The following is a 24780-nucleotide window of genomic DNA, read 5'->3' as shown; positions in this document are numbered from 1 at the left end:
ATGCAGACAGCAGTTTTAATTTCCAATTTACAGTTATGGCAGGCAGTTTGTTTGGTTTTGTTTGGTTTTTGTTTTATTGAAGGAATAGTTTAGCTAAAAATGTAAATTCTGCCATTGTTTACTCACTCTCATGTTGTTTAAAATCTGAATGAAGTTATTTTTTTCTGTGGAACACAAAATAATAAATTTTAAGGAATCTTTATGCAAATATTTTCCATATCATGAGAGTTCATAGTGACCATGGCTGTCAAGCTCCAAGGGGGGGGGGGTAAACACACACACACACACACACACACACACACACACACACACACATTCAATATACTGTAAGTTGTCCATTTGCCTAAGATATGATATCTGTGGCAGAGGGGAAGATTATCAGTGAATAATGATTACAATTTTAGTTTGTTCCTCACACAAAGTTATCGAACGGCTTCAGAAGAATTCTGTAGTCGTATGAACTACTTTAATGGTGCGTTTTTCTTTTTGGTGCTTGACAGACATAATTACTTTGTGTGTACAAAGCTGCTCCTATTGTCTTCCACAGAAGAAGACAAACAACAGCATTTGGGTTGAGAACAACATAAGCAAATAATGACAGAATGTTCATTTTTGGGTGAACTATGCATTTAATGCACTTGACTTGTACAAACTCATTAAATTCATCTTTTTGAATGTCTTTGGAATCTTTTCATTTGGATTAGTTTTTTCTCCACCCTTTCATCCTGTTTTTAAGTTATCTATGTATTCGTATTTAATGTCTTTGACTGTGCCATTGTCCTTATGTTTGCTCGTCTTCTGTAGATTGCATCTAGTTTGATGGCATGGATATAATGCACGCTGGGACTTACTATCTATTCCTTCCCTCCTCCTTTCTGCCTTCTCCTTTCCTTCCTTCCTTCCTCTTCTTATCTTGCCTTCCTGCCTGCATTCCTTCCTCCCTTCCTTTCTTCTTCCCTCCCTCGCTTCCTTCCATCATTCCTTCCTACCTTCCTTCTTTTCCTTCCTTCCTTCCCTCTCTCTCTCTCTCCCTTCTTTTCCTTTATTTTTTCTTGTCTTCCTTCCTCACTCCTTTCTCCCTAACTTATTTTTCCTTCCTTTCTTCCTTCTTTCTTCCTTTTATCTTGCCTTCCTCCCTGCCTTCTGTCTGTCTTCCCTTCTTTCTGTCCACTTCCCTCATCCCTCCCTTCCTTCTTCCATCCTTTTTTCTTCCTCCCTTTTATCTTGCCTGCCTGCATTCCCTTCTTCCATCCCTCCTTCCCTTGCTTGCTTCCGTCCATCCTTTTTCTTCCTATCTTCCTCCTTTTCCTTCCTTATTGTCCTTCCTTCATTTTTTCTTCCTTACTCCCTCATTCCTCCCTTCCTTTCTCCCTTCCTTCCTTATTTCCTTCCTCCTCCTATATTGCCTGCCTGCCTTTCTGTCTTTCTTTTCTTTCTGCCTTCCTTCCCTTCCTGGCTTCCTTCTTTTTTTTTCCCCTCCTTTTCTTCCTCCTTTCATTTCTCCTTCCTTCTTGTCTGCCTGTCTTTCTTCCTTCTTTCCTGCCTTTATTCTTTCTTTCCTTCTTGCATTCTTTGTCAGCTTCCCTTCCTCCTCCATTCCTCCCTCTTTTCTTGCCTTCCTTCCTTTTCTCCTTCCACCCTGCCTTCCTTCCTTTTTCAAACCTTCCTGCCTGCCTGCATGCCTTTATTCCATCCTTCCTTTTTTCCTGACTTTTCTTCCTTCCTTCCATTCCTTCTGTCTTCCTTTCATTCTCTTCCTTTCCTTCTTTCCTTCCTTCCTTCCTCCTCCCCTCCCACACCTCCTCAACACAATCTGTCTCTTATTAACCTCACTACATTTGTTCTCACTTAAAACACATGATTTGTGCTCATTTCCTGTTTCCCTTTCCTTGACTGATGTGTGTCCTTCTTCTCTGCAGGGGATGTGCTTTTCCAGATGGCAGAGGTCCACCGTCAGATTCAAGTACAGTTAGAGGAAATGGTGTGTAACCTAGTTAACCTACTCGCCTGCTGTCCGTTATGCCTCTCTATGAAAGGATGTGACAGCAGATTCCATTTAGCATGCAACTTTTCATTTCAAGCCCCTGGGCATGTCATATAATCTGCAAGAGTCTCCACATAACTGTACTTTTAGGTTTTAAAAAAGACGAATGTGTGAATTTCATCCAAACTTTATGCATCTTTTGCAGTTGAAATGCTTCCACAATGAGCTGATGTCAGAACTGGAGAAGAAGGTGGAATTGGATGCAAGATACCTGACTGTGAGTCCACACCTCATCCCAATGCTTCTGATAACATTCCAGACAGACAAGGCATACTTTGAGCTCTCTTAACACTCTCAACAACAGCGCTTCTCTTCAAATTCATCTGTCTGACAGCTGAAATTATCAATAACTCGCACAGAATATCACATAGGCTGTTGGGAAGAGAATACTAGCATACTGCTTACTACAAGTTTTACAGTATATGCTGTAGGCTGCCTGCTTTTCTTAAAGTCATCATGAAATGAAAATGTTTACGTAATGCATGCTGATGGTCTTATTATGCACAGTTCATTGGTGCATGTTATTCCAAATAAATGAAAAAAAAAAAAATGTCTTTTGTAAACTTTAAGCAAAAATTTGTGACATAATGAATGCCTCTTAATTTTTCAACCCTTTCTCTCCAACCGTTTGGCCCCATTCTAGCATGTAACTCTTCATGGTCCAATCAATTCCTAATAGATAAGTCAAGTCTTACACTACTTTTTTCACTACATTCATAGTTTAAGTTAGAAATACATCAAGTTGGGGCCTGGGTAGCTCAGTGGTAAAGACGCTGGCTACCACCCCTGGAGTTCGCTAGTTCGAATCCCAGGGCGTGCTGAGTGACTCCAGCCAGGTCTCCTATGCAACAAAATTGGCTTGGTTGCTAGGGAGGGTAGCCTCCTCATGATCGCTATAATGTGGTTCGTTCTCGGTGGGGCGCATGGTGAGTTGAGCGTGGATGCCGCGGTGGGTGGTGTGAAGCCTCCACTATGTCTCCGTGGCAACACGCTCAACAAGCCACGTGTTAAGATGCGCCGAATCTCAGATCTTGTCCTCCGCCACCCGGACTGAGGCAAATAACTACGTGACCATGAGGACTTAAAGCACATTGGGAATTGGCCATTCCAAATTGGGAGAAAAAGGGGAAAAATAATAATAATAAAAAATAAATTAAAAAAAGCAATACATCAAGTTATGGAAGTAAAATGGGTTGTGAACGGCATTTCATGTTGACTTAAATAAAATAGCATGTGAAGTGATATGCAATTATATACGTTTAAAACAGTGAAAAGATACATTGTCACAAGCGACTGCCCTCCAGTTATCATTTCGGAAATTAATCTAGTTTTTTAAAATGTTTTTTGTTTTTAAATTAGTATCGTTTCAAGAATTAAAATTGCTGTAAACTGCAAATGTTGTAGATAATTTGCAGAAATTTACATTTTATGCATTTGGCAGAACATTTTTATCCAAAGCAATTAACAGTGCATTTAAAGTGTAGATATATTTTTTTAATTGATTCATGTGTTCCCTGGGAATCAACGCTTGGCATTGATTACACAGTGCTTTACAAGTTGAGCTAATGAAACAATATGTGCCATATTCCTTGCATACTGAAAATGTACATACTCTACCCTGCATACATACTGTGTACTGCTTTCTTAGTATGTGGAATGCCATTCCAAACATGCCCAGATTTCATAGAACATCTCAGCTCAACACATTCTCTATGAGACCCTCAGACGATAGTTTGGCCTGCAGTCTCGTATAGAAACACCCCTGCTTTCCCGTGATTCCCCTAACATAATCAAAATATGAAACTACACAATTTGCAAGAGATTAAAGTGTGTGTGTAACAGTGCCAAGAGAGATATCTTTAGACTGTGAGTGGGCTGAAGAGGAGCTGTGTGGAGCAGTTCCCTGGGGGTGTTTGGCCGACTGGGATTGGGCTTCAATTGTCATCACATTGTATTCAGATAAAATTAAAGCCTTGCTCTCCTGCCTTTTTCTGCACTGGAGAGAATGGTCTGCGGTCGTTCCCCTTGGAAACCAAACACACTTTTGTTCCCTCAGTCCGCACATTCTGTGCTACACACTGAATCTCTGCTCTGGAGAGTATTATGAGATCTTTAGGTCTGAAAGATTATTATGAATTCCGTTTTCCTGCTGCCATTTATTAGAACACTTCTATGACAGATTAGCTTTTATTTTTACCATTTATCTTTTCTTTGCTATTTTCTCTTTCCTTTTTAAAAGCATATTTATATAACTATCCTAACTATGTACAGTTATTTGGTTGTTGCATATGTTATTTGCATTTAGTGATACGGCCTGTGACCTACCAGTTGAGAACCGCTGATCTGTCACATCTCAAATTTGATTTTTATTTATTTATTTGCTGAGCATTGTGAATTATTAATGTTATTATTTACAGGGAACTATGGCTGACAAAGCTGAAGTCTATTTCTTTCTGCAAAGATGAAGCAATTTTGGCATCACTCACGTGTAACACTGTTTTTATAGACTCATTCCTGCTGTGCAAGATTCTGGTTTGAGCTGCCAAACTATTTATAGACATGTAGTCTAGAGATCATTCTCTCATCGTACCTTGTGTAGGATGTGAGAAGATTCATATATCTAGAAATGTTCTCAGCCAAGTATATCAGCCTCCAGAATTTGACCGTGAGCCATGTTGTGCTGTTGGAAATGGAGACCTTCCCTTCTTAGTTCTACAAACATCAGAATGCACTGCCATGTACCAGAAACCTTTATCTTTGTTTCCAGTGAGCTGCCTAGCTAGACAGCATGTTAAGGCATCATAGATGCTCCCAAAGTGAGGGGTGTCTGTCTTCCAGGATACCTTGTTGTGGCCAAATTCTAAGACAGCATTGCATGTATCCTTCACTGATAAGAAAATATCAGAATGCATTGCACTAAGAACTGTGAAAATGTCATCCAAGGTAGTAGATGGAGTAAATGGATATGATGATTTTAAATATAGAGTATCATGTTGTTAGCTTAGCAACAGGCTAACATTACTTTGTTGGAATCAACTGTGAATGTTGGTCTCATATGGTAGGGCTGCAAAATATTGAGAGAAATATCTTCATCTAATCAAAAACTGACTTAAACCCAATATTTATTTGTACCATGTAATATTTGTGCTTATTAGAATATCATGTTGTTAGCTTAGCAACATGCTAACGTTGTCTGTTGTAAGCTACTGTGAGCGTTGGTCTCGTGTCGTAGGGCTGCAAAAAAGATTAATTTGTAATCAAAATTTGTAATGTAATCACATGTGGAATATGTCACCCAATATATTTGTTTATTAGAATATCATGTTGTTACCTTAGCAACATGCTAATATCAGACTCTGTTGGAATCAACAACATGAGTGTTGGTCTCGTGGTAGGGATGCAAAATTTTCATAGAATATCTCAATCTCTATTTCACCCAATATTTATGTGTGCTATGTAAAATTTGTGCTCAGAAGGGTAACATGTTGTTAGCTTAGCTACATAATAACATAAAACTCTGTTGTAATCAACTTTGAGCATTGGTCTCATGTAATATGGCTGCAAAATATTGAATAAAATATTGAGAAATTGCTCCATCTTATAAAAATCGACTTTTTCACCCAATAATTATATGTAATATGAAGTAATTGTGCTTATTAGAATGTCATGTTAGCTTGGCAACATGCTAATGTCAGACTCTGTTAGGTCTTGTGATAGGGCTGCAAAATGGACTATTTGATTTAATCAAAAATGGACTAATTCACACAATATTTATGTGATATATTTGTGCTTATTAGAGACTAACCAATTTCTTGCAAGTTCTTTGAGACAAAGTGTAAAGTTAATATATTTATGATTATATTTTAATGTTTGTTTTAATGTATGATGTACCATGATTAATCGTGATTAATCACAGAAAACTGTGAAAAAATTTTTCACGTAAATGTTTCAAATCAAAATGTCACTCAAATATAATTATAATACGTAATGGAAAAACAAAACAGTTTTTAAAAAAGAGAAAAATGCCAAATAGAAGTAGACTTTAATTTGAGTCCCACTGTATGTTTTGCAATGTGTATCGTACCTTGAGGTAGTTTGGATGTCAGAAAATTTTGAAAAGAACCTTGAAAATTTAGGAAAGTAGATTTTACAAAGTAGATGATACATTTTCCACTGAGATAAGATGTAATACAGATATCTTTCATTTGAATCACTTGCGTCACTTACATCAGCAAGGGTAAAAAGTAAGGGATATAAAGCTTACAGTTCCACGTAAACCATCTATTGTTTTTTAATTCCTAATTAAGTCACTGTTTTATATTGTTTGTCTTGGATTTGAATATCACGAAGGTTTGACTATCGTTCTGTCATACAGTTTCACTTGAGTAATATGTTGCAGTTCCTTATAAAGTGACCGGTCATTTTTAGCACTCATTGAGTGTTAATTTTGGTCCCTGGATATAAACGTTGTTAACTCGTTGATGGACATGAAACTATGCATTCAGAAACATTAAAAATATATAAGTAATGGGTTACGTCGAATTTTTCACTGTATTTTGAAGTGTCCCCGATAACATAACCATGCATGTTAATTATATAATATTACCAAATACCGATATGTGTCTGGTTTGAACATAGCTTTCTATGTTTTGTAACATTGCTTTTGTCTCATATCAGCCTTGATTCTTGAGTTTCGACTCTCCATGTCTTTCTCAGTGCAGTGGCAACAGTTTGAGGTTTTCTGCATGTACCAACAATATTCTTGTGCTTGTCTCCTGAAGGCGGCTCTCAAGAAGTACCAGATAGAGCACAAAACCAAAGGAGAGAGTCTGGAGAAATGCCAAGGTGAGCTGAAGAAACTGCGGAGGAAGAGCCAGGGCAGCAAAAACCCCTCCAAGTACAGCGAGAAGGAGTTGCAGGTGAGCTCCTACATGGCTGCGGGTCAGGAACACAGCTAATGTGTCACTCAAGGCCTTTGAAAGGGATGGGGGTTGATGGAGAGGCTCTGCTTCAGCAAGATCACCTACATTATGTTAATGCCGAGATGATTTTTAACAGCGCATGAATTCAAGAAGTGCTGTAAGCCTCTAGTGTCACTGAGAACACAATGGGTGGGCGAAATCCGTAGGTGTTTACAAACAGCACTGCGGCATATCGGATAAGAGGCTGCCGTGTACACACACACACAAACACAAACACCACAGCTGTTTTTACAGGCGTTCTTTGGATAAACCGCGCGAGTGGACCAGTCCTCAAGCTGCTGTCTTAATTGCAGTGTGTGAATGGTGGCCTGCAGAGAGGAGTCTTACACTATGACAGCAGGGCTGCGGAGACCCGACACAAATCGATAAGCAAAGCTCGACTCTGTGCATGCGCTTCCGGGCCCCGAGCTTCTCAGGAAGCTTACGCATTCTGCGGGGTGTGAAAGAATGTCCCTTCTGACTCCATTACAGAGCCATGGTAACCCCCATCAGCTCACACTTCCACAACATGTAGCTGTGCAAGCATATATCGGAGACCAGGGCTAGTTGTCGAACATTTTACTCCAGTGGATATTTCTCAGGGTATGTTTATTTTTGAAAGTCTTGAATTATTGAGCTTTGGAGTCAAAGTTTATATCCCTCCTTTTTTTGTTTAATATTTGTTTAATTTTCATTCCTTATAACAGAACCACAAATTGCTCCATATGTCTTTGGTGACACACACAACACTTCAATTGTGGTTGTTTTAAATTTCAGCTAGATAGCTGCTAATTGGGTGGATCTTTTGACAGAATACACAGATATAGATCTAGATCTAAAGTCAGTTCAAAATTGATTGAAATACAAAATCTAAAGTAATTTTTTTAGTGCAAATTTAATTATTCACAAATTTAGATTTTATTTTAGTGCACAAGGGCTGCACAATTAATTGAAAAACTAATCGCGATTACGATTACGGCTGCCACGATTATGTAATCGTGAAAACGGATGATTACAGCGTTCAATTAAAGTTTGCTGTTATTGCATCAATGGTTTCTATTTACAACATGTTTTTGCAGCGGTTGAGTATTCTAACCAATAACTAACATGTCCATTGAGCGATGAAAATGCAATGGCCAATCAGAGCTGCTTAAATGAGTCCTATCACTAATGACAGCTGATCCTAATGCGCAAGTTTTAAACGGTCTGAATGCCCAGATGCTTGCTTTACGTTCCACCTTGGTTCGTGGTGGCACATGAAAATTAATACTGAAGAAACAGCACCTTACACTTGAAAAGATGCTGTAGAACCAGAGCAAAAAGTACTTTGGAATTATTTTGGATTCATTGCATATTGCACAGATTGCTTTGAACGTAGATGTTAAATACACTGCAAATGAGCAACACGACAAAACTAAAATGCTCCCATTCTAATCAAGGCATAGATGTGGTGTAAATAATTGATTTATTATGCAGATTAGACAGCTTGGTTTTTAATGAGAGCATTCGCGAGAGTGCAGAACTTTGTGCGGAGCGTCATTGAGCTCGCGTCGAAATGCAGGTCTCAAACAGTGTAAACCTGCAGTGAGTGACAGCAGTCATTGTAATGGGAGAGTTTGTCGTGTTGCTCGATTTCTGTGTACAGTTTATAAAAAATGTAATAACATGTTAATAAGTAGGCCAATGTGAATTTGATTTGTAGAAAATAGCAATAAAGTAATTCAGCTGAACTGTTCTAAGTGTGTTTTGGAGGTGCAGCCAACATAAAGAATATGGCATGAATAGCATAATTCAGGAATCACCGTCATTGTTATCGCGTCTGCTCTAATGAGACCCGTTTGCCATGCAGCTGGTAATAGTAAATGTAACATTTTCACGAATCACACAAACTCCGAATGTCTGTTCGCAAATGTCTGTTTTTAATTTCCAAAGTGCACCACTGAGGCCAAAAATGATCTAACGATGATCTTACATGAACAAGATCACCACTGAAGATCTAACGGGATGAATGGTCCCCTGTCTCACCACCAAAGGGCTTACTGAACGCAGTAACTTGGTCAATTTAAATCGGCTGTTAATAAGTTTGAAAATTGAATATGTCATATTATTTACTTTACGTGGACTAATAATTTAATAGTAGCCTAATTTAGCAATAATTTAATTTATTCTATTCCAGAGATATCCGTTTAAAATTTTTATTTGGCTTAACATTAACAAACATTACAATATTTAATGCTTAAAAGATGCTTAAAAGAAACTGGAGCGCAACTCATATTCACCATTGAAATCTGCTACTTTGCTTACTTTGTGACGTCACGGTATTTAATATTTACACAACATTAATAATTGTGATTACAATGTCAAGGGCAATAATCGATAATTATAATTTTTGCTATAATCTTGCAGCCCTAGTGCTTTATACTTTCAGTTATGTTTTCACTCTTTGGCAAACTCTCGTTTTTATTTTAGTTAACCATTTAGTTAAATGTCTGTGATCGTTTTTGATTTGATGTTAGGTTTTAGTAACATTTTCGTTAACCAATTGTGTAAATCTGATAATAACCTTGGTTTGTGTGTGTGTGTGTGTGTGCGTGTGCGTGTGCTCAAACATACATTGATCAGTATCCAGGGTCTGTATTCCCTCCTGAGATCATGAGCGTGTAGGAGCAGGTATCTGTCAGAGTGTCTGCTGTTGATGCTGCTGACAGTTGATATATGTGTCTGTCTGCTGCCAGATGCCCTGCAGACAGTTAGCTCAGGCTGGGTGGTGCCATGCTTGCTGCAGAGAGCCACAGATATTTAGAGTTTCATAATTCTGTAAAATATAATCATAAGCTAGCAGAGGCTCTGTGTTAGGGAATTTACATAGAACTTAGTTTTTTTTAACAGTATGCTTAAAGGGAAAGTTCACCCAAAAATGGAAATTCTCACATCATTTACTCACCCTCATGCCATCCCAGATGTGTATGACTTTCTTTCTTCTGCAGAACACAAAATTTTTTTTTTATAAAAATATCTCAGCCCTGTAGGTCCTCATAATGCAAATGAATGGTGACCAGAACTTTAAAGGTCCAAAAATCACATAAAAGAAGTATAGAAGTAATTCATATGACACCAGTGGTTTAATCAATGTCTTCTGAAGTGATATTATAATAAGCAATAATGTGAATCACCAACAACAAAATAATGTGAAAGTGAATGTGGAGATTTATACACTGCCTGGCCAAAAAAAAAGTTGGACTGCTTTTAGCTTTGATTATGGCACGCATTCGTCATGGCATTGTTTCGACAACCTTATGCAACGTCACACCATTTATTTCCATCCAGAATTGCATTAATTTTTGGCCGAGATCTTGTATTGATGACGGGAGAGTCGAACCACTTTGTAAAGTCTTCTCCAGCACATCCCAAAGACTTTCAGTGTGGCCAATTCATGTGTGAAAATGGTTCCTCATGCTCGTTGAACCACTCTCACAATTTGAGCCCGATGGATCTTGGCATTGTCATCCTGGTGACAACGTGAAAGAAGTTTGTTTGAAATCTTTGCAAATTTATTAAAAATAAATACTTTCGCTGCAATACTTTCCGGATGCAGTGTATGTCCCCCAGACTCTGATTAATAAGGAGTAATACTGATGCCTCATGGCCTTTTCCAAAAGCAGAAATCACCTCTCCCAGAGTATCTGCCGCTCTAGGGGGGTGTATGCTATTCCCAAAAATAGTACAGAGCAAGTGTCGTAGTTGAAAATACCTAAAAAAAAAACTGAGATCTGGGGATCCCAAAATATTAAACCAAATTTTCAAAGGATCTCATCACACCACTCTCATAAAGATCACCGAGTGTATTAACCCCCCTCACAATCCACTCAGACCAACAAAAATGGGACTTATTAATGCATAGTTTGGGGTTTAGCCATAGGCTCAAGGCAACATTTAGATAAATATCTGAATTAAACACTCTGGACACTTTTGTCCATACTGACTGCAAATGTGAAATAATGGGGTGTGATTTAACTTCTCTGGTTAGTTTGATGGAAAGGCTTTGCAATGGCAAAATAGATGCAAGAAGTTCTTGTTCAATGCAAAGCCAGGGAGGGGCTCTTTCAGGTGGAAGTGTCCAATGAGCCAAATGTCTGAGACTGAATGCATAATAATAAAACAGAATCTTGGGTAGGCCTAGCCCACCTTTGTCCATCGGCCTATGTAACTTATTCAAATTTAACCTGGCATGCTTACCATTCCAAATGAAGGACTTCGCTATGCTATCAAATTGCCTGAAATAAGAGAGGGGGACATCTATAGGGAGAGATTGTAACAGGTAGTTGAATTTTGGAATACAATTCATTTTAATCACATTAACCTTCCCAATCATCGATAAGTGTAATGAAGCCCACCTGTCCACATCATTCGAAAACCTTTTTATTAAGGGATCAAAATTAACTCTGACTAAATCAGACAAATTTACTGGGAATAAAATTCCCAAATACTTAACGCCCTGTTTGGGCCACTGGAAGGCGCCCGGCTGGAAGGCTGTTACTGGACAGTACGCTGTAAAAGCCAAAGCTTTGGATTTAGACCAACTGACTTTGTATCCTGAGAACTTGGTTTTCCAATTTGAATTAATAATTCTGTGGAGGCAAGGCATAGATCTAGTGGGGTCGGAGACGAATAATAAATTATCATCTGCATAAAAGCAGAAGCTTATGCCCCACACCTCCCGCAATCACCCCTGGAAAATCATCCTCCTTTCTTATCATGGCTGCTAATGGTTCCAGGGCAAGACAGAACAATAATGGGGAAAGATGGCAACCCTGCCGGGTGCTCCTAGCCAGAGTAAAATAATCTGAAATTAGTCCATTTGTTAGAACCGCTGCTACAGGGTGTCTATAACTTAATCCAACCGATAAAAGTACTCCCAAACCCATACATTTCCAAAATCTTGAGATTGATCATTCGCTACTGACCACATGATATTGATGAAACACCTAATGTTATCAGAAGATTTATGGCCCCGAATAAACCCCACCTGATCTATATGTATAAGTGATGTCATAACTTAATCGGTTAGCCAGAATTTGTGAAATTTTTTTTTACATCTAACTGGATCGGGGAAATTGGACGGTAACTTTTACACTCGCTTGGATCTTTGTCCTTTTTAAGAATCAGACTGATCCCGGCTTGTCATGTTTGGCGGGAGCTTTCCATTCTTTAATGATTCCATATAAACTTCTAACAAAAGTGGAGCCAGTTCTGTGGCATAAGATTTTAAAAAAACACAGCAGCAAAGCCATCAGGCCCCGGAGCCTTGCCTGTAGGCAGGGCCTTAATTACCTCGTCAAGCTCCTCCAAGTTTATCTCAGAATCAAGAGAATTTTTTTGCTCAGTCTTCAATTTAGGAAGTTCTAATGGTTCCACAAAGTTTCTAATATCTTCATCAGTAGACAAAGACGTGGAACTATAGAGATCAAGGTAGAATTCTTTTAAAAGCATTATTAATATCAATGGCCGAGGTAAATATATCACCACCAACAGATTTCACTGAGAGAATGATAGATTCCTCCAAGAAAACTTTCCTTTGCTCCTCACCTGGAGCAACACAAGATCTTTATCGGATGATCTCAGAAATCTGGCCAGGATTGATTGGGGCCTGTCTCCCTCAGCAGATCTGCGAGCAGGGACTCTGTGAGCTCGCTCGATTTCCAGCTTGTGGCCTGTTATGTTGAGCAGACTCGGGAAGAGCTCATCCAGGAATTTCACCATATCTCTGCCCTCCTCATGCTCAGGAATTCCAACTCGTCGAACATTATTCCTGCGGCTTCTATTCTCAAGATCTTCAAGCTTTTCAAGAACCCGTTCCAAATCAACTTTGGTTGCGGGCAGATTAGCGGATGATTCCCTCTCCGAAGACTCCAAATAATCGATTCGTCTCTCAACATCAGTCACTCTTGTAACTAACTCGGAGAATTGTATTTCCATCGCCGTAATCGATCGACGTATTACAGCGAGATCCTCCAAGTCAGCAAGAACCTTCGTCAGCGTCACCGACATGTTGGACAACTGACGCTGGATCTCCTCTCCCGCCGCGCCATCTAAATCGAGTCCCCGGTCTGTAGGCCTGTCGGGGCTTTCATCCTGAACACGTAAGTGTCTTTTAATGTCTCCAAAGCCCGAGGATTTTGACTTCTTTGCCAGGTTGTACCTCAAAGAGCAAATGTGTAACTGGGTGTATCGAATTTCACCAGATTATAACATGAGAATAATTAAAAATTAGCAAAGTGCACAGAGCTCGTCGCTCACACGTCTGCTTCTTGCATGGCGTCACGTGACCCTCACACAGATGTTTAGTCCCAATCCTGTAAGTTCTCGTTGCATTGCGCATGTGGAAACGCTCTTACTTTCACTATTAAACATAGCCGTGAGATCTACTGTCTGTTTATATTATGTGATTTCAAGTGTTTCAAGTGTTTAAGTGATCTCCAATCACGGTCATTCAATATTTTTTTTTCCAACCACATTTCTTTTGCGAAGCTGACGGTTCACCATTATACTTCCAGGTTTTAATAATGCGTTGGACAGTTCTTAACCCAATTCCAGTGATTTCAACAATGTCCTTAGTTGTTTTCTTTGCTTGATGGAGGCCAATAATTTTCCCCTTCTGAAACAGTAACATCTTTTCCATGACCACGGGATACATCTTCCGACATCGTTGTTTAAGAAATGAGAAGCTACACACTGCATTAGTTAGCCAGCTGGAACATGTTAATCACTGCAATAATGATCCAGTCATAGGCTCTTAAATATCTGCTTATTTAAATCTAAATGGCGACTTTTCTTTGGGCCAGGCAGTGTAGTAAAAAAGGACTTAAATATTGATGTTTCTCTTCACACTTATCATATCTCTTTTGAAGACATAGATTAAACCATTAAAGTCTTATGGATTTTATGCTGCCTTTATATGCTTTTTGAAACTACAAAGTTCTGTCCACCATTCACTTGCATTGTATGGACCTACAGAGCTGAAATATTCTTCTGAAAATCTTTGTTTTTGTGCAGCAGAAGAAAGTCATACACATCTGGGATGGCATGAGGGTGAAAAAATGAGATTTTTGGGTGAATTATCCTTTTAACTGTAGGTTTAAGTACCTTCACACATTGATACCTGAGCATCTGATCAAACTTAAAAGAGCTAATAATCTGTTTTATAATTATGATTTTAATAGGCATTTAGAAATTATGTATGTTATGTCTTTATAAGAGTCATTGTATGTTTTTGAGAGTGAGCGAGCGAGAGAGAGACTCCAGCTTATAAAAGATCGATTCCTCAATACCAGCTGTCATACAAAGAGGGATTAGACCACGTCTTATTTTACACCTCAGACTTGTTGTAATGTAAATGTGGCCTTGGGCAAGAGCAGGAAAATCAAGTGATTTAATCAAGAGCCCCAGGGGCCCATAAAGCAAAGTGTACACACATATATACACAGACACTGTGTCCATAATACTGTAAATCATACTGCTTAACTGTAATAATTATTTTCTTAAACAATAGTTTTGTCTTGTTTTCCAGTTAAAATATCTAAACATCCTTAAAAATATAAAATTGTCAAAATAAAGGAACAAAAAAGACCTGTTTTCAGAGAACATATCTGAAATAAGTTTTTTTCTTGTTTTGAGCATAAACATCTCAAGTTGAGTTAGATTCATGTGCAAAACAAGAAAAAAATATTTGTCAATGGGGTGAGAAAAATTCTGTTTAGAAATTCTCAATGGAAAGCAAGACAAATTGATTAAGAGATGTATTTTGCAGGTAAGGGTGATTTAGTTTTTGAGGTTCGGTGATTGCGACTCATTAGAAAATCTCCACAACCAGGCATGATTTGAATTGGGTTTGGAGTGATGAGGGTTGCTTGCTGCAGTTCATCATTCAGCAGACTGACTGCATGCTGACTTGCATTGCAATGTGTTCTTTTCAGACTTTCTTCATTTTTCACTCTCTCGCTCTCGTCTCTCACTTGTTCACTCATACCTTCGTCCTCTGTTCTTATTTTTCCTCCTCCCTGCTGCTGCTGAAATAATTAGTTGCTGAAGTCCCTTTGAAGATGCTAATTAGCTAATTATTCAGTTCAGTAGAGTGGTCTGAGGTGCAGCACCAGGGATAGGAGATGACACGAGGAGGGATTCGGTAGAGGTTCACACTAGCTGTGATATCATGCTTTAAAAGACATGCCATGTTTCTGAATGGTGTGGACTGCACAGCTAGTTCTAGGAAAGCAATAAGAGTTTCTATTAAAAAACACTTGCATGTGCTGTTACCCCATGTTGCCAAGCTAAAAGCTACAGAGGATTTAAAGTAGTAAAACTTCAGTCAAGCTACCCAAGTTGTTAGGTACACTGCAAGTTACTTTAAAAGGATTTTTAATATGTTACTTAAAATGTCTTTGTTTACGCACCCTCATATTGTTCCAAACCCAAATTACTTTTTTTACTCCCTTGAATACAAAAGGAAATGTTAGGCAGAATGTTAGTCTCAGTCACCATTTACTTTCATGTTATGTTTTTCCATACCATGAAAGTAAATAGAATTGGACTATGCCTTTAAGGGCACAACATATTTTTAAATACAGTATTTAAATCAGATTGCTAGATTATATAATACAAATAATGAGTATGATGATGATGGTTATTATTATTATTATTATATAATTTCATTAATTAGAAGTATTCATCTGGCTCAAATGTTTTTTTTTACATAACTGAATCTTGATCACGGTTAGATGTCTGCACAGGCATTAAGTTAAAGCATGAACCCTACCCAAACCCAAAATTGCTCACACTCTTTATAATTTCTTCAAGCAAGTAAATTTGTAATTTACATTCATAGCAGTATAGTAACAGCAAACATACACAATTTTAACAAGGTATGGTGGCCCCTCTCCACACCAGAGCAGAACAGAAAAACAATGGCTTACTGTTTATCAAACCCCGAAACTTTACTGGGTGAAGAACAATCTGGAATCATGTGTTACATGTCCTCTGTGCAACCTAAATTCCTTCAGATCATAAAATCTTTCACTCGATGATGCCTATGCTGAAAATCTAGATGCAGAGCAACGAATGAAAGAGAATAATAATAAATATAGCTGCAAGCAGCTATGACCGGCCCAAGCACCATGGGTCCATTTCCACCCAGTGGCTTTCGGAAAACACTGCAAGGTGGATACATGCATTTGACATTATTCTAAATCAGGGTCGGGTCGGGAACCTTTTTTCACTAAAGAGCCAATTTTTTAATTTTTTGTTGATGCATTTTTTCGAAGGAGCCATAGCACAAACTAATAATTTACTATTTTTTAAAAACAAAGTTTTTCAATAAAATAATGTTTATAATGCCCATAGACTACTCAAAAACACAAAAACAAACAAATATGCAACAATTAATAGGTAACGTTGCAATATGGAATCGAGTACATGTGTTTGTGTGGGTCTCCATAAAATTACTTCATTTAACAATTGTTCATGAAAAAGTTCACTTCCCTTTTGGGCTGGGTGATATGTAAAAAATATTTTAACAATAATTGCCTGACATTTCTTGATATCCATTTATATCAACCCCCCTGCCGAGGGTCAGTGAATATTTTTCTTTATTGATTTTGTTTTAAAAATGAAACGTATTTATTGAAACACAAAAAAACTTCTAAATTCAAATTGCACTTTAAACGAAACCAAAAAAGCTAAAAACCACCTCCCCAAATCCAAACATTTACCATATCCAATGGCCCCATTTGCTATCACGCAAGCATCCGTCAACGACAACATTTGAAAAATTACTAACAGCCTACAAATTAAGAACTAAAGACAATTATAAATGTAAAGATAATAATAATACTTATAATAAATAAACCTAATAAATTCCCATGTGTTCCCAAAAGAATACTGCCAAATGTGTGTTCTTATCGATGTGTTTGTATTGCGTTTTGGTAATACAGTTAATGCTGCCTAAAGAAAATAAAATAGAACTAAATTTTAGGTTCAAGGTGTCTTGTATTATTTTATGATTGAATCACTTTTGTGTGCGCGTGTGCGTGTGTGTGTGTGTGTATATATAAATGGTACTAAATCTGCAGTGCTGTGTTCACAATGCATGTTAACCGCAAACTGCTCCATGGAAATAAAGTGAAACTCACTGCACCTCCTGAGATGATCGGAGCATTCTCATAGAGGACATTGTTCTTGCAAACAGTTTTCAGACAAATGAAATAGAGGAAAAAAGGAGTGATAACTCTATACATGCGCATGTTCCACGAGACTGCTTGTGCTGCATGCCTCTGAACAAACAGTGAATCTGACACTAGCAATGATGGCTTTTCTTTTGTCTGTTCTTATGATAAAACAAAGTTTCTTCAGGCACATGACTAACAGCATTTCTTGTCATGCCACTCCAAGATGTTTTACAGGTCACCCACCTGTTGCAGGTAGATGAGCAAAATTACTCGCGCATGAAATACCTGCATTTGGACGAGGAGCTTGCGAACTGGATCCACATTTTGCGGGTGGCGGGTGCTATTTCACATCCTGGGCGCACATAAAAAATAACAAACATTTGTAAAATCGCTCGTAGAAAATGTTCTTAACCACTAAAATCAGTAGTTATTGGCAAATGAGGCCCAGAACTCATTGCACTCGTGAACAGCAGAGCTCACTGCACGCACACATCAAATCAAACGCGCATCGGTGGCTTTTCTTTCATCTGTTCTTCAAAATATAATCACACGTTCCGACAAATGCACGTCTTTGTGTTTAATTTCTTGTCATATCACTCCAAGAAGTCTTCCAGATCACCCTCCACAGTGACTGGTACATCAGCAAAATTACCCGCCATTGCGCTTGAAAAATCCACATTTGGCGGGTGTTAATTTCAAATCTTGTTCACCAGGAGTAGGCTGTACGACAAATTCGGGAGAAAGGAAATCAAAACCGTGTCATTGACTTCAAGCTTTGCAATTGCACCCACACTTTCTGCAGGAAAATTATCTCTAGAAATTTTTAAACGATCATGTGTTGGTAAATGGTGAGATACCACACGAGCCACATGATTTTTAACAAAGAGCCACTTGTGGCTTGTGAGCCATAGGTTCCCGACCCCTGTTCTAAACCATTTTGAAGCAATTTGGGTAAATATAAGAGGACTATTTTTAAGTCTGTTGTAAAAGCTACACTTCCTGCTGCCAGGTGATGGCGCTATGACCGTGACCCAAAATAGTCACATCCATGTGATTAGCCCCCAAGATTAAACATACATTTCAATTTTGATCTAAATCACACATTGCACACAGAAGATATGATACACTTCCTGTTTCCTATTTTTTGCCATTAAGTTAATGCCTCGCCAAGGCAACACTGTTTGATATATCAAAAATCTGATCACAATGTAGCATCTTTAATGTCTTGGCATAATGTTGTCTAAATGTGGTGACACTCTCATGAATCCCCAAGGAGGCATATTTAAAAGTTCAGAGACTGCAAAAATCCAAAATGGCCGACTTCCTGTTTGGCGGAGCTAATAACTATAATTATGAAAGTTGTTCGGCTCAAAAAGAACTATATATGTACCAATATTGGTGACTGGAGGTGAAAATGGGGGTGCTACATGGGCCATCTTGCATGCCCATTCTAAAGGGGGAGCTACAGAGCACCCCCACACGCCCATGCATGAACATTTTCCCAGCCCTATTGGCCAACGGCTCTTATGTTTGTGCAGAATTTCATGAGATTTTAAGCATGCCAAGTGCCTCAAAAACACCCAAATATAGGAAGAAAGGAATAATAAAAATTAATGTGTTGCCATGGCAACACTATTTAAGATATCAAATAGAGCCCGACCGATATTGGATTTTTGAGACCGATTTTTGAGAGGGAAAATTCACAGATTACAGATATAGTGGCCGATATAGTTAATTTTTGAGCTGGAATGAAAACAGACCTTTTCTATGTGGATTTTTCACCGATTTTGCACCAATATATCGGTCAGGCACTAATATCAAATATTCCTTTACAATTTTACATCAGCAGTGTCTTGACATTCTAAAGAATTTTGATGCAATTCATGTAAACATAATAGGGCTATTTCAAAGTCTGTTAAAAGCGCCATACTTCATGCAAGTTGGTGGCGCTATGACCGTGACTCATAATAGCTCCATCCATGTGATCAGCCCCCATTACCAAACATACAGCTGAATTTTCATCAAAATCACACAATGCACACTGAAGATACAGTTGTGCTCAAAAGTTTGCATACCCTGGCAGAAATTGTGAAATTTTGGCATTGATTTTGAAAATATGACTGATGATGCAAAAAAACTGTCTTTTATTTAAGGATAGTGATCATATGAAGCCATTTATTATCACATAGTTGTTTGGCTCCTTTTTAAATCATAATGATAACAGAAATCACCCAAATGGCACTGATCAAAAGTTTACATACCCTTGAATGTTTGGCCTTGTTACAGACACACAAGGTGACACACACAGGTTTAAATGGCAATTAAAGGTTAATTTAATTAAATTGCAATTAGTGTCTGTGTCTAAATAGTCAATGAGTTTGTTAGCTCTCACGTGGATGCACTGAGCAGGCTAGATACTGAGCCATGGGGAGCAGAAAAGAACTGTCAAAAGACCTGCATAACAAGGTAATGGAACTTTATAAAGATGGAAAAGGATATAAAAAGATATCCAAAGCCTTGAAAATGCCAGTCAGTACTGTTCAATCACTTGTTAAGAAGTGGAAAATTTGGGGATCTCTTGATACCAAGCCAAGGTCAGGTAGACCAAAAAAGATTTCAGCCACAACTGCCAGAAGAATTGTTCGGGATACAAAGAAAAACACACAGGTAACCTCAGGAGAAATACAGGCTGCTCTGGAAAAAGACAGTGTGGTTGTTTCAAAGAGCACAATACGACGATACTTGAACAAAAATGAGCTGCATGGTCGAGTTGCCAGAAAGAAGCCTTTACTGTGCCAATGCCACAAAAAAGCCTGGTTACAATATGCCCGTCAACACCTTAACACGCCTCACAGCTTCTGGCACACTGTAATTTGGAGTGACGAGACCAAAATAGAGCTTTATGGTCACAACCATAAGCGCTATGTTTGGAGAGGGGTCAACAAGGCCTATAGTGAAAAGAATACCATCCCCACTGTGAAGCATGGTGGTGGCTCACTGATGTTTTGGGGGTGTGTGTGAGCTCTAAAGGCACGGGGAATCTTGTGAAAATTGATGGCAAGATGCAGCATGTTATCAGAAAATACTGGCAGACAATTTGCATTCTTCTGCACGAAAGCTGCGCATGGGACACACTTGGACTTTCCAGCATGACAAGGACCCTAAGCACAAGGCCAAGTTGACCCTCCAGTGGTTACAGCAGAAAAAGTTGAAGGTTCTGGAATGGCCATCACAGTCTCCTGACCTTAATATCATCGAGGCACTCTGGGGAGATCTCAAATGTGCGGTTCATGCAAGACGACCAAAGACTTTGCATGACCTGGAGGCATTTTGCCAAGATGAATGGGCAGCTATACCACCTGCAAGAATTTGAGGTCTCATAGACAACTATTACAAAAGACTGCACGCTGTCATTGATGCTAAAGGGGGCAATACACAGTATTAATAACTAAGGGTATGCAGACTTTTGAACAGGGGTCATTTCATTTTTTCTTTGTTGCCATGTTTTATGATTGTGCCATTCTGTTATAACCTACAGTTGAATATGAATCCCATAAGAAATAAAAGAAATGTGTTTTACCTGCTCACTCATGTTTTCTTTAAAAATGGTACATATATTACCAATTCTCCAAGGGTATGCAAACTTTTGAGCACAACTGTATAAGGCACTTCCTGTTTCCCCTTTTTCGCCATAAATGTATTGCTTCACCATGGCGACACCATTCAAAATATAAAAAATCCTTTCACAATTTAGCATCTACAATGTCTTGGCATGATGTTGCACAAATTTGGTGCCAGTCACATGAAGCCCCTAGGAGGAGTATTAAAAAGTTCAGAGCCTGCGATTTTCAGAAAATCCAAAATGGCTGGCTTCCTGTTGGGTGAGCTAATGACTGCAAGTATGAAAGTTGTTCGGCTTGATGAGAACAATATATGTACCACGTTTGGTGACTCTAGGTGAAAATGGGGGTGCTACAGAGACCCTGTTACATGCCCATTTTAAAGGGGGCGCTACAGAGCCCATGTGTGAACTTTTACCCAGTCCTAATGGCCGACGACTCTGATGCTTGTGTAAATTGTCATGCAATCTTAAACATGCCAAGTGCCTCAAAAATACTCAAATATAGGATGGAATAATAACAATTAATGCATTGCCATGGCAGCAGTATTTAAGATATCAAATATTCCTGTACAAGTTTACATCAGCAGTGTCTTTACATGAATTGTTTCAAAATTCTTTAGAATAATGTCAACACAACATTTATCGCATCGCCATGGCATCACCGTTCGATATATCAAAAATCAGTTTGCAATTTAGCATTGTCAGTGTCTTGGCATGATGTCACCCACATTTGGTACCTGTAACATTAAATCCCTAGGAGGAGTATTTCAAATTCCAGAGCATACATTTTTCAAACAGTCCAAAATGGCAGACTTCCTGTTGGGCAGAGCTTATGACTGTCAGCATGAAAGTTGTCCGGCTTGATGAGATCTATATGTGTACAAAGTTTGGTGAAAAACTTAAGAAGAAAGTAAAATCCTTAGAAGAACAATACGGCCTCTGCATTTTCAGTGCTTAGGCCCTAATAATAATCATTTGAAGAACAATAGGGCCTCTGCACTTTCAGTGCTTGGGCCCTAAATATAGCTGCAAGCAGCGATGACGAGCCCAAGCACCATGGGTCCATTTCCACCCATTGGCTTTCGGAAAACAATGCATGATGGACACCGCAACAACTCAACATTCATGTAAACTTTGGCCCTAATCCACAATGCGTAATAGATATATGCCACCATTCCAGTTTGATTACAACACCATTTCATTTAATCCGTTGCCATGACAGCACTATTAAAGATAAAGGATCCCTTCATAATTTTCCATCAGCAATGTCTTGACATTATTCTAAACCATTTTGAAGTGATTTGGGTAAATGTAAGAGGACTATTTCAAAGTCTGTTTTAAGTGCCACACTTCCTGCTACCAGTTGGTGGTGCTATGACCGTGACCCACAATAGCCACATCTTTGTGATCATCTCCCATTACCAAACATGCAGCTCAATTTTGATCTAAATCACACAATGCACGCAGAAGATATGCTAATGTTAAATGCCAAATGTATGTGTCCACCTTGCATTGTTTTCCGAAAGTCACTGGGTGGAAATGGACCCATGCATTTGGCATTTAACATTATTCTAAACTATTTTAAAGCAATTTGGGTAAATACAAGAGTTACTATTTTAAAGTCTCTATGGCCATGTCCCAAAATAGTCATATACATGTGTTTAGCCCCTAATACTAAACATACATCTCAATTTTGAATTAAATAACACATTGCACACAGAAGATATAACAATTCCTGTTTCCCATTTTTGCTATTAATTTAATGCCTCGCCATGACAACACCGTTTGATATATCAAAAATCTGTTCACAATTTAACATCTTCAGTGTCTTGGCATAATGTTGTTTAAATGTGGTGGCAGTCTCATGAATCCCCTAGGAGGAGTATTTAAAAGTTCAGAGACTGCAATATGCTGCAAAATGGCTGACTTCCTGTTGGGCAGACCTAATGACTATAATTACGAATGTTCTCTGGCTTGATAACTATATACGTACCAATTTTGGTGACTGTAGAAAATGGGGATGCTACAGAGGCCATCTTGCCCATTTTAAACCTGTTAACTGTCACTGGCCAACAGGTGGGCCATTTGAGGGTGTCAAAAACTTCATCAGTGTTCACATACTTGGTATCAAATTAAATTTAAAAACTCAACTTTCATCTTCTGCAGTCTATTTTACAATTACAACATTAGAGTGAAAACATTTTAAATTGTTAAAAGAGTGCATTATTAAGACATGCGACATGTGAATGACAGTAGGCTACTTATGTTTCACATTCTCTGCTTATGATCCAATCCAATGATTGAAGTAAAAAAAAACTGCATGCATTTCACTAGGCTCGTTGGAGATGAGCAAGTTCTGTGCAGAACCGATCACTGGTGATCGGGCCTAAATATGCAGACAGGTGCGTGCCGGTTAGAAATCTGTCCAACTTGCTGTGATATCATGACCACGTATGTCAAAAATACTCCTGCGAGAGCGAGGTGGCCGCAGTTGTATTAGCATTTTCTAAGCTGTGCGAACTGCAAGCACGATGACAAATGACTTGATGATACAGCATAATGCTAATTGGCTTAAACAACCATGATGTTTTGTTCTCTTAAAATATTAGATTTTTTATCTCTAATATTTTGTTTTTATGTGTATAAATTAAATGTGAATATTGCCAACATTCTGACAGTGCAATCTCTGTATGGGATATGTGATTGGTATCATATTTCGGAAATATCTAAAATACGTGTCTTTATTAAACTAAAAATGTATGGAAAGAATTAAATAACAGGTACATTGAGTGTTTTTTTCATCATATTTATTTTCATTTAAATGCAACAGAATTTAAATTGCATCCACTTTATTAACAACAAAGCACTTGAATGACAATCACGCAATATCTTCCTTTGATCTCGTAGCGGCTGGTCCACTACGCAAAAAGTGAGAACTGTCCGACTTGACAGCTCTTATGTCACTCCTCCCCAGACTGCACCAGCTACGCTTGTCTACTTTCAAGGCGAGGCTTTTGACATCTCAAACGAGCCTAGTGATTCCCATATGTACCATTATCTGAGTAAACAAGACAGGAATTGGCATAAAAACAATATTAATTTGAGAATAAAAATGCAAAAATATCAGGTATATGAAAGCTTTTTCTAAGGACAGGCATGTCTTTCTTTTTTTCATAAAATGCCATAAAGTTGGGACAGTAAAATACAAAACTAATTTTAGAAGAAACACCTCTCAAACCACATGTGAAGTGACAACATTTTATTGCGCATAATATAAGATGTTTACAAGATTAGAAATATTATAATAACTTCTAAAATAACTGGTTACAATGCAAGTGCTGTTAACTATTTTCATTTTCAACAAACATATTATATTTTTTCTGCCATAAATTATACAAGATAATTCCTCTGGATCGCTCAAAATGATCACGTGGTTAATGTCGCTTTCTAAACTGAGAAAGGCCAGCCCATGTAACCATGGAAACCTCACACTACTGATAAAATTACATTGACGTCACACCGCAGGAAACTGTGCTTCCGGGTTCTTTTGAGCAGCAGATTTCAATGGTGGAAACAGGCAGCGCTGCAGTTTTAATAATCTTTTACGCTTTATAGAATGCAATAATGTATTTTAATGTTAATAAAAAGTTATTATAAAGGAATATCTATAGTTTACAGTGAAGAAAATATGTGGGTTCTTTTCTGAAATGTCGGCAAAACAAGTTTAAACTTGGTTCAATGAGCCTGTATGATTATGTCGGACATGTAACAGGTATGATGAATACACATGCTCACATGTTTAACAGACTTCTAAAGCCTAAGAATTTGGGTACTTAGAAATGAAAACTACCATCAGATATACAATATGTGTCTTAACTGCTTAAATTATTAACCCACATACAGCAAATAATAATAATTTACTTCAATATGATC

At 38.2% G+C, this 24780-nt stretch overlaps 1 protein-coding gene across 5 annotated transcripts in view; it reads left to right on the top strand.

Annotated features, from left to right (window-relative positions):
• Window positions 1-24780, top strand: part of LOC127451718 (brain-specific angiogenesis inhibitor 1-associated protein 2-like) — a 141934-nt gene that overhangs the window by 82612 nt on the left and 34542 nt on the right. For all 5 annotated transcript variants that reach the window (XR_007899133.1, XM_051716618.1, XM_051716614.1 and 2 more), the window contains exons 4-6: window positions 1920-1981; window positions 2190-2261; window positions 6826-6963. Coding sequence is in view for 4 of the 5 variants with exons in the window: in XM_051716618.1 (XP_051572578.1) it covers window positions 1920-1981; window positions 2190-2261; window positions 6826-6963 (272 nt within the window). In the remaining variant the exon portion in view is untranslated. The remainder of the gene's footprint in view (window positions 1-1919; window positions 1982-2189; window positions 2262-6825; window positions 6964-24780) is intronic.

This window comes from Myxocyprinus asiaticus, chromosome 14, assembly GCF_019703515.2.
Source record: "Myxocyprinus asiaticus isolate MX2 ecotype Aquarium Trade chromosome 14, UBuf_Myxa_2, whole genome shotgun sequence".
Classification (NCBI taxonomy): domain Eukaryota; kingdom Metazoa; phylum Chordata; class Actinopteri; order Cypriniformes; family Catostomidae; genus Myxocyprinus; species Myxocyprinus asiaticus.
Note: the sequence above shows the minus strand (reverse complement) of the source record. Positions and strands in the feature narration are given on the sequence as shown.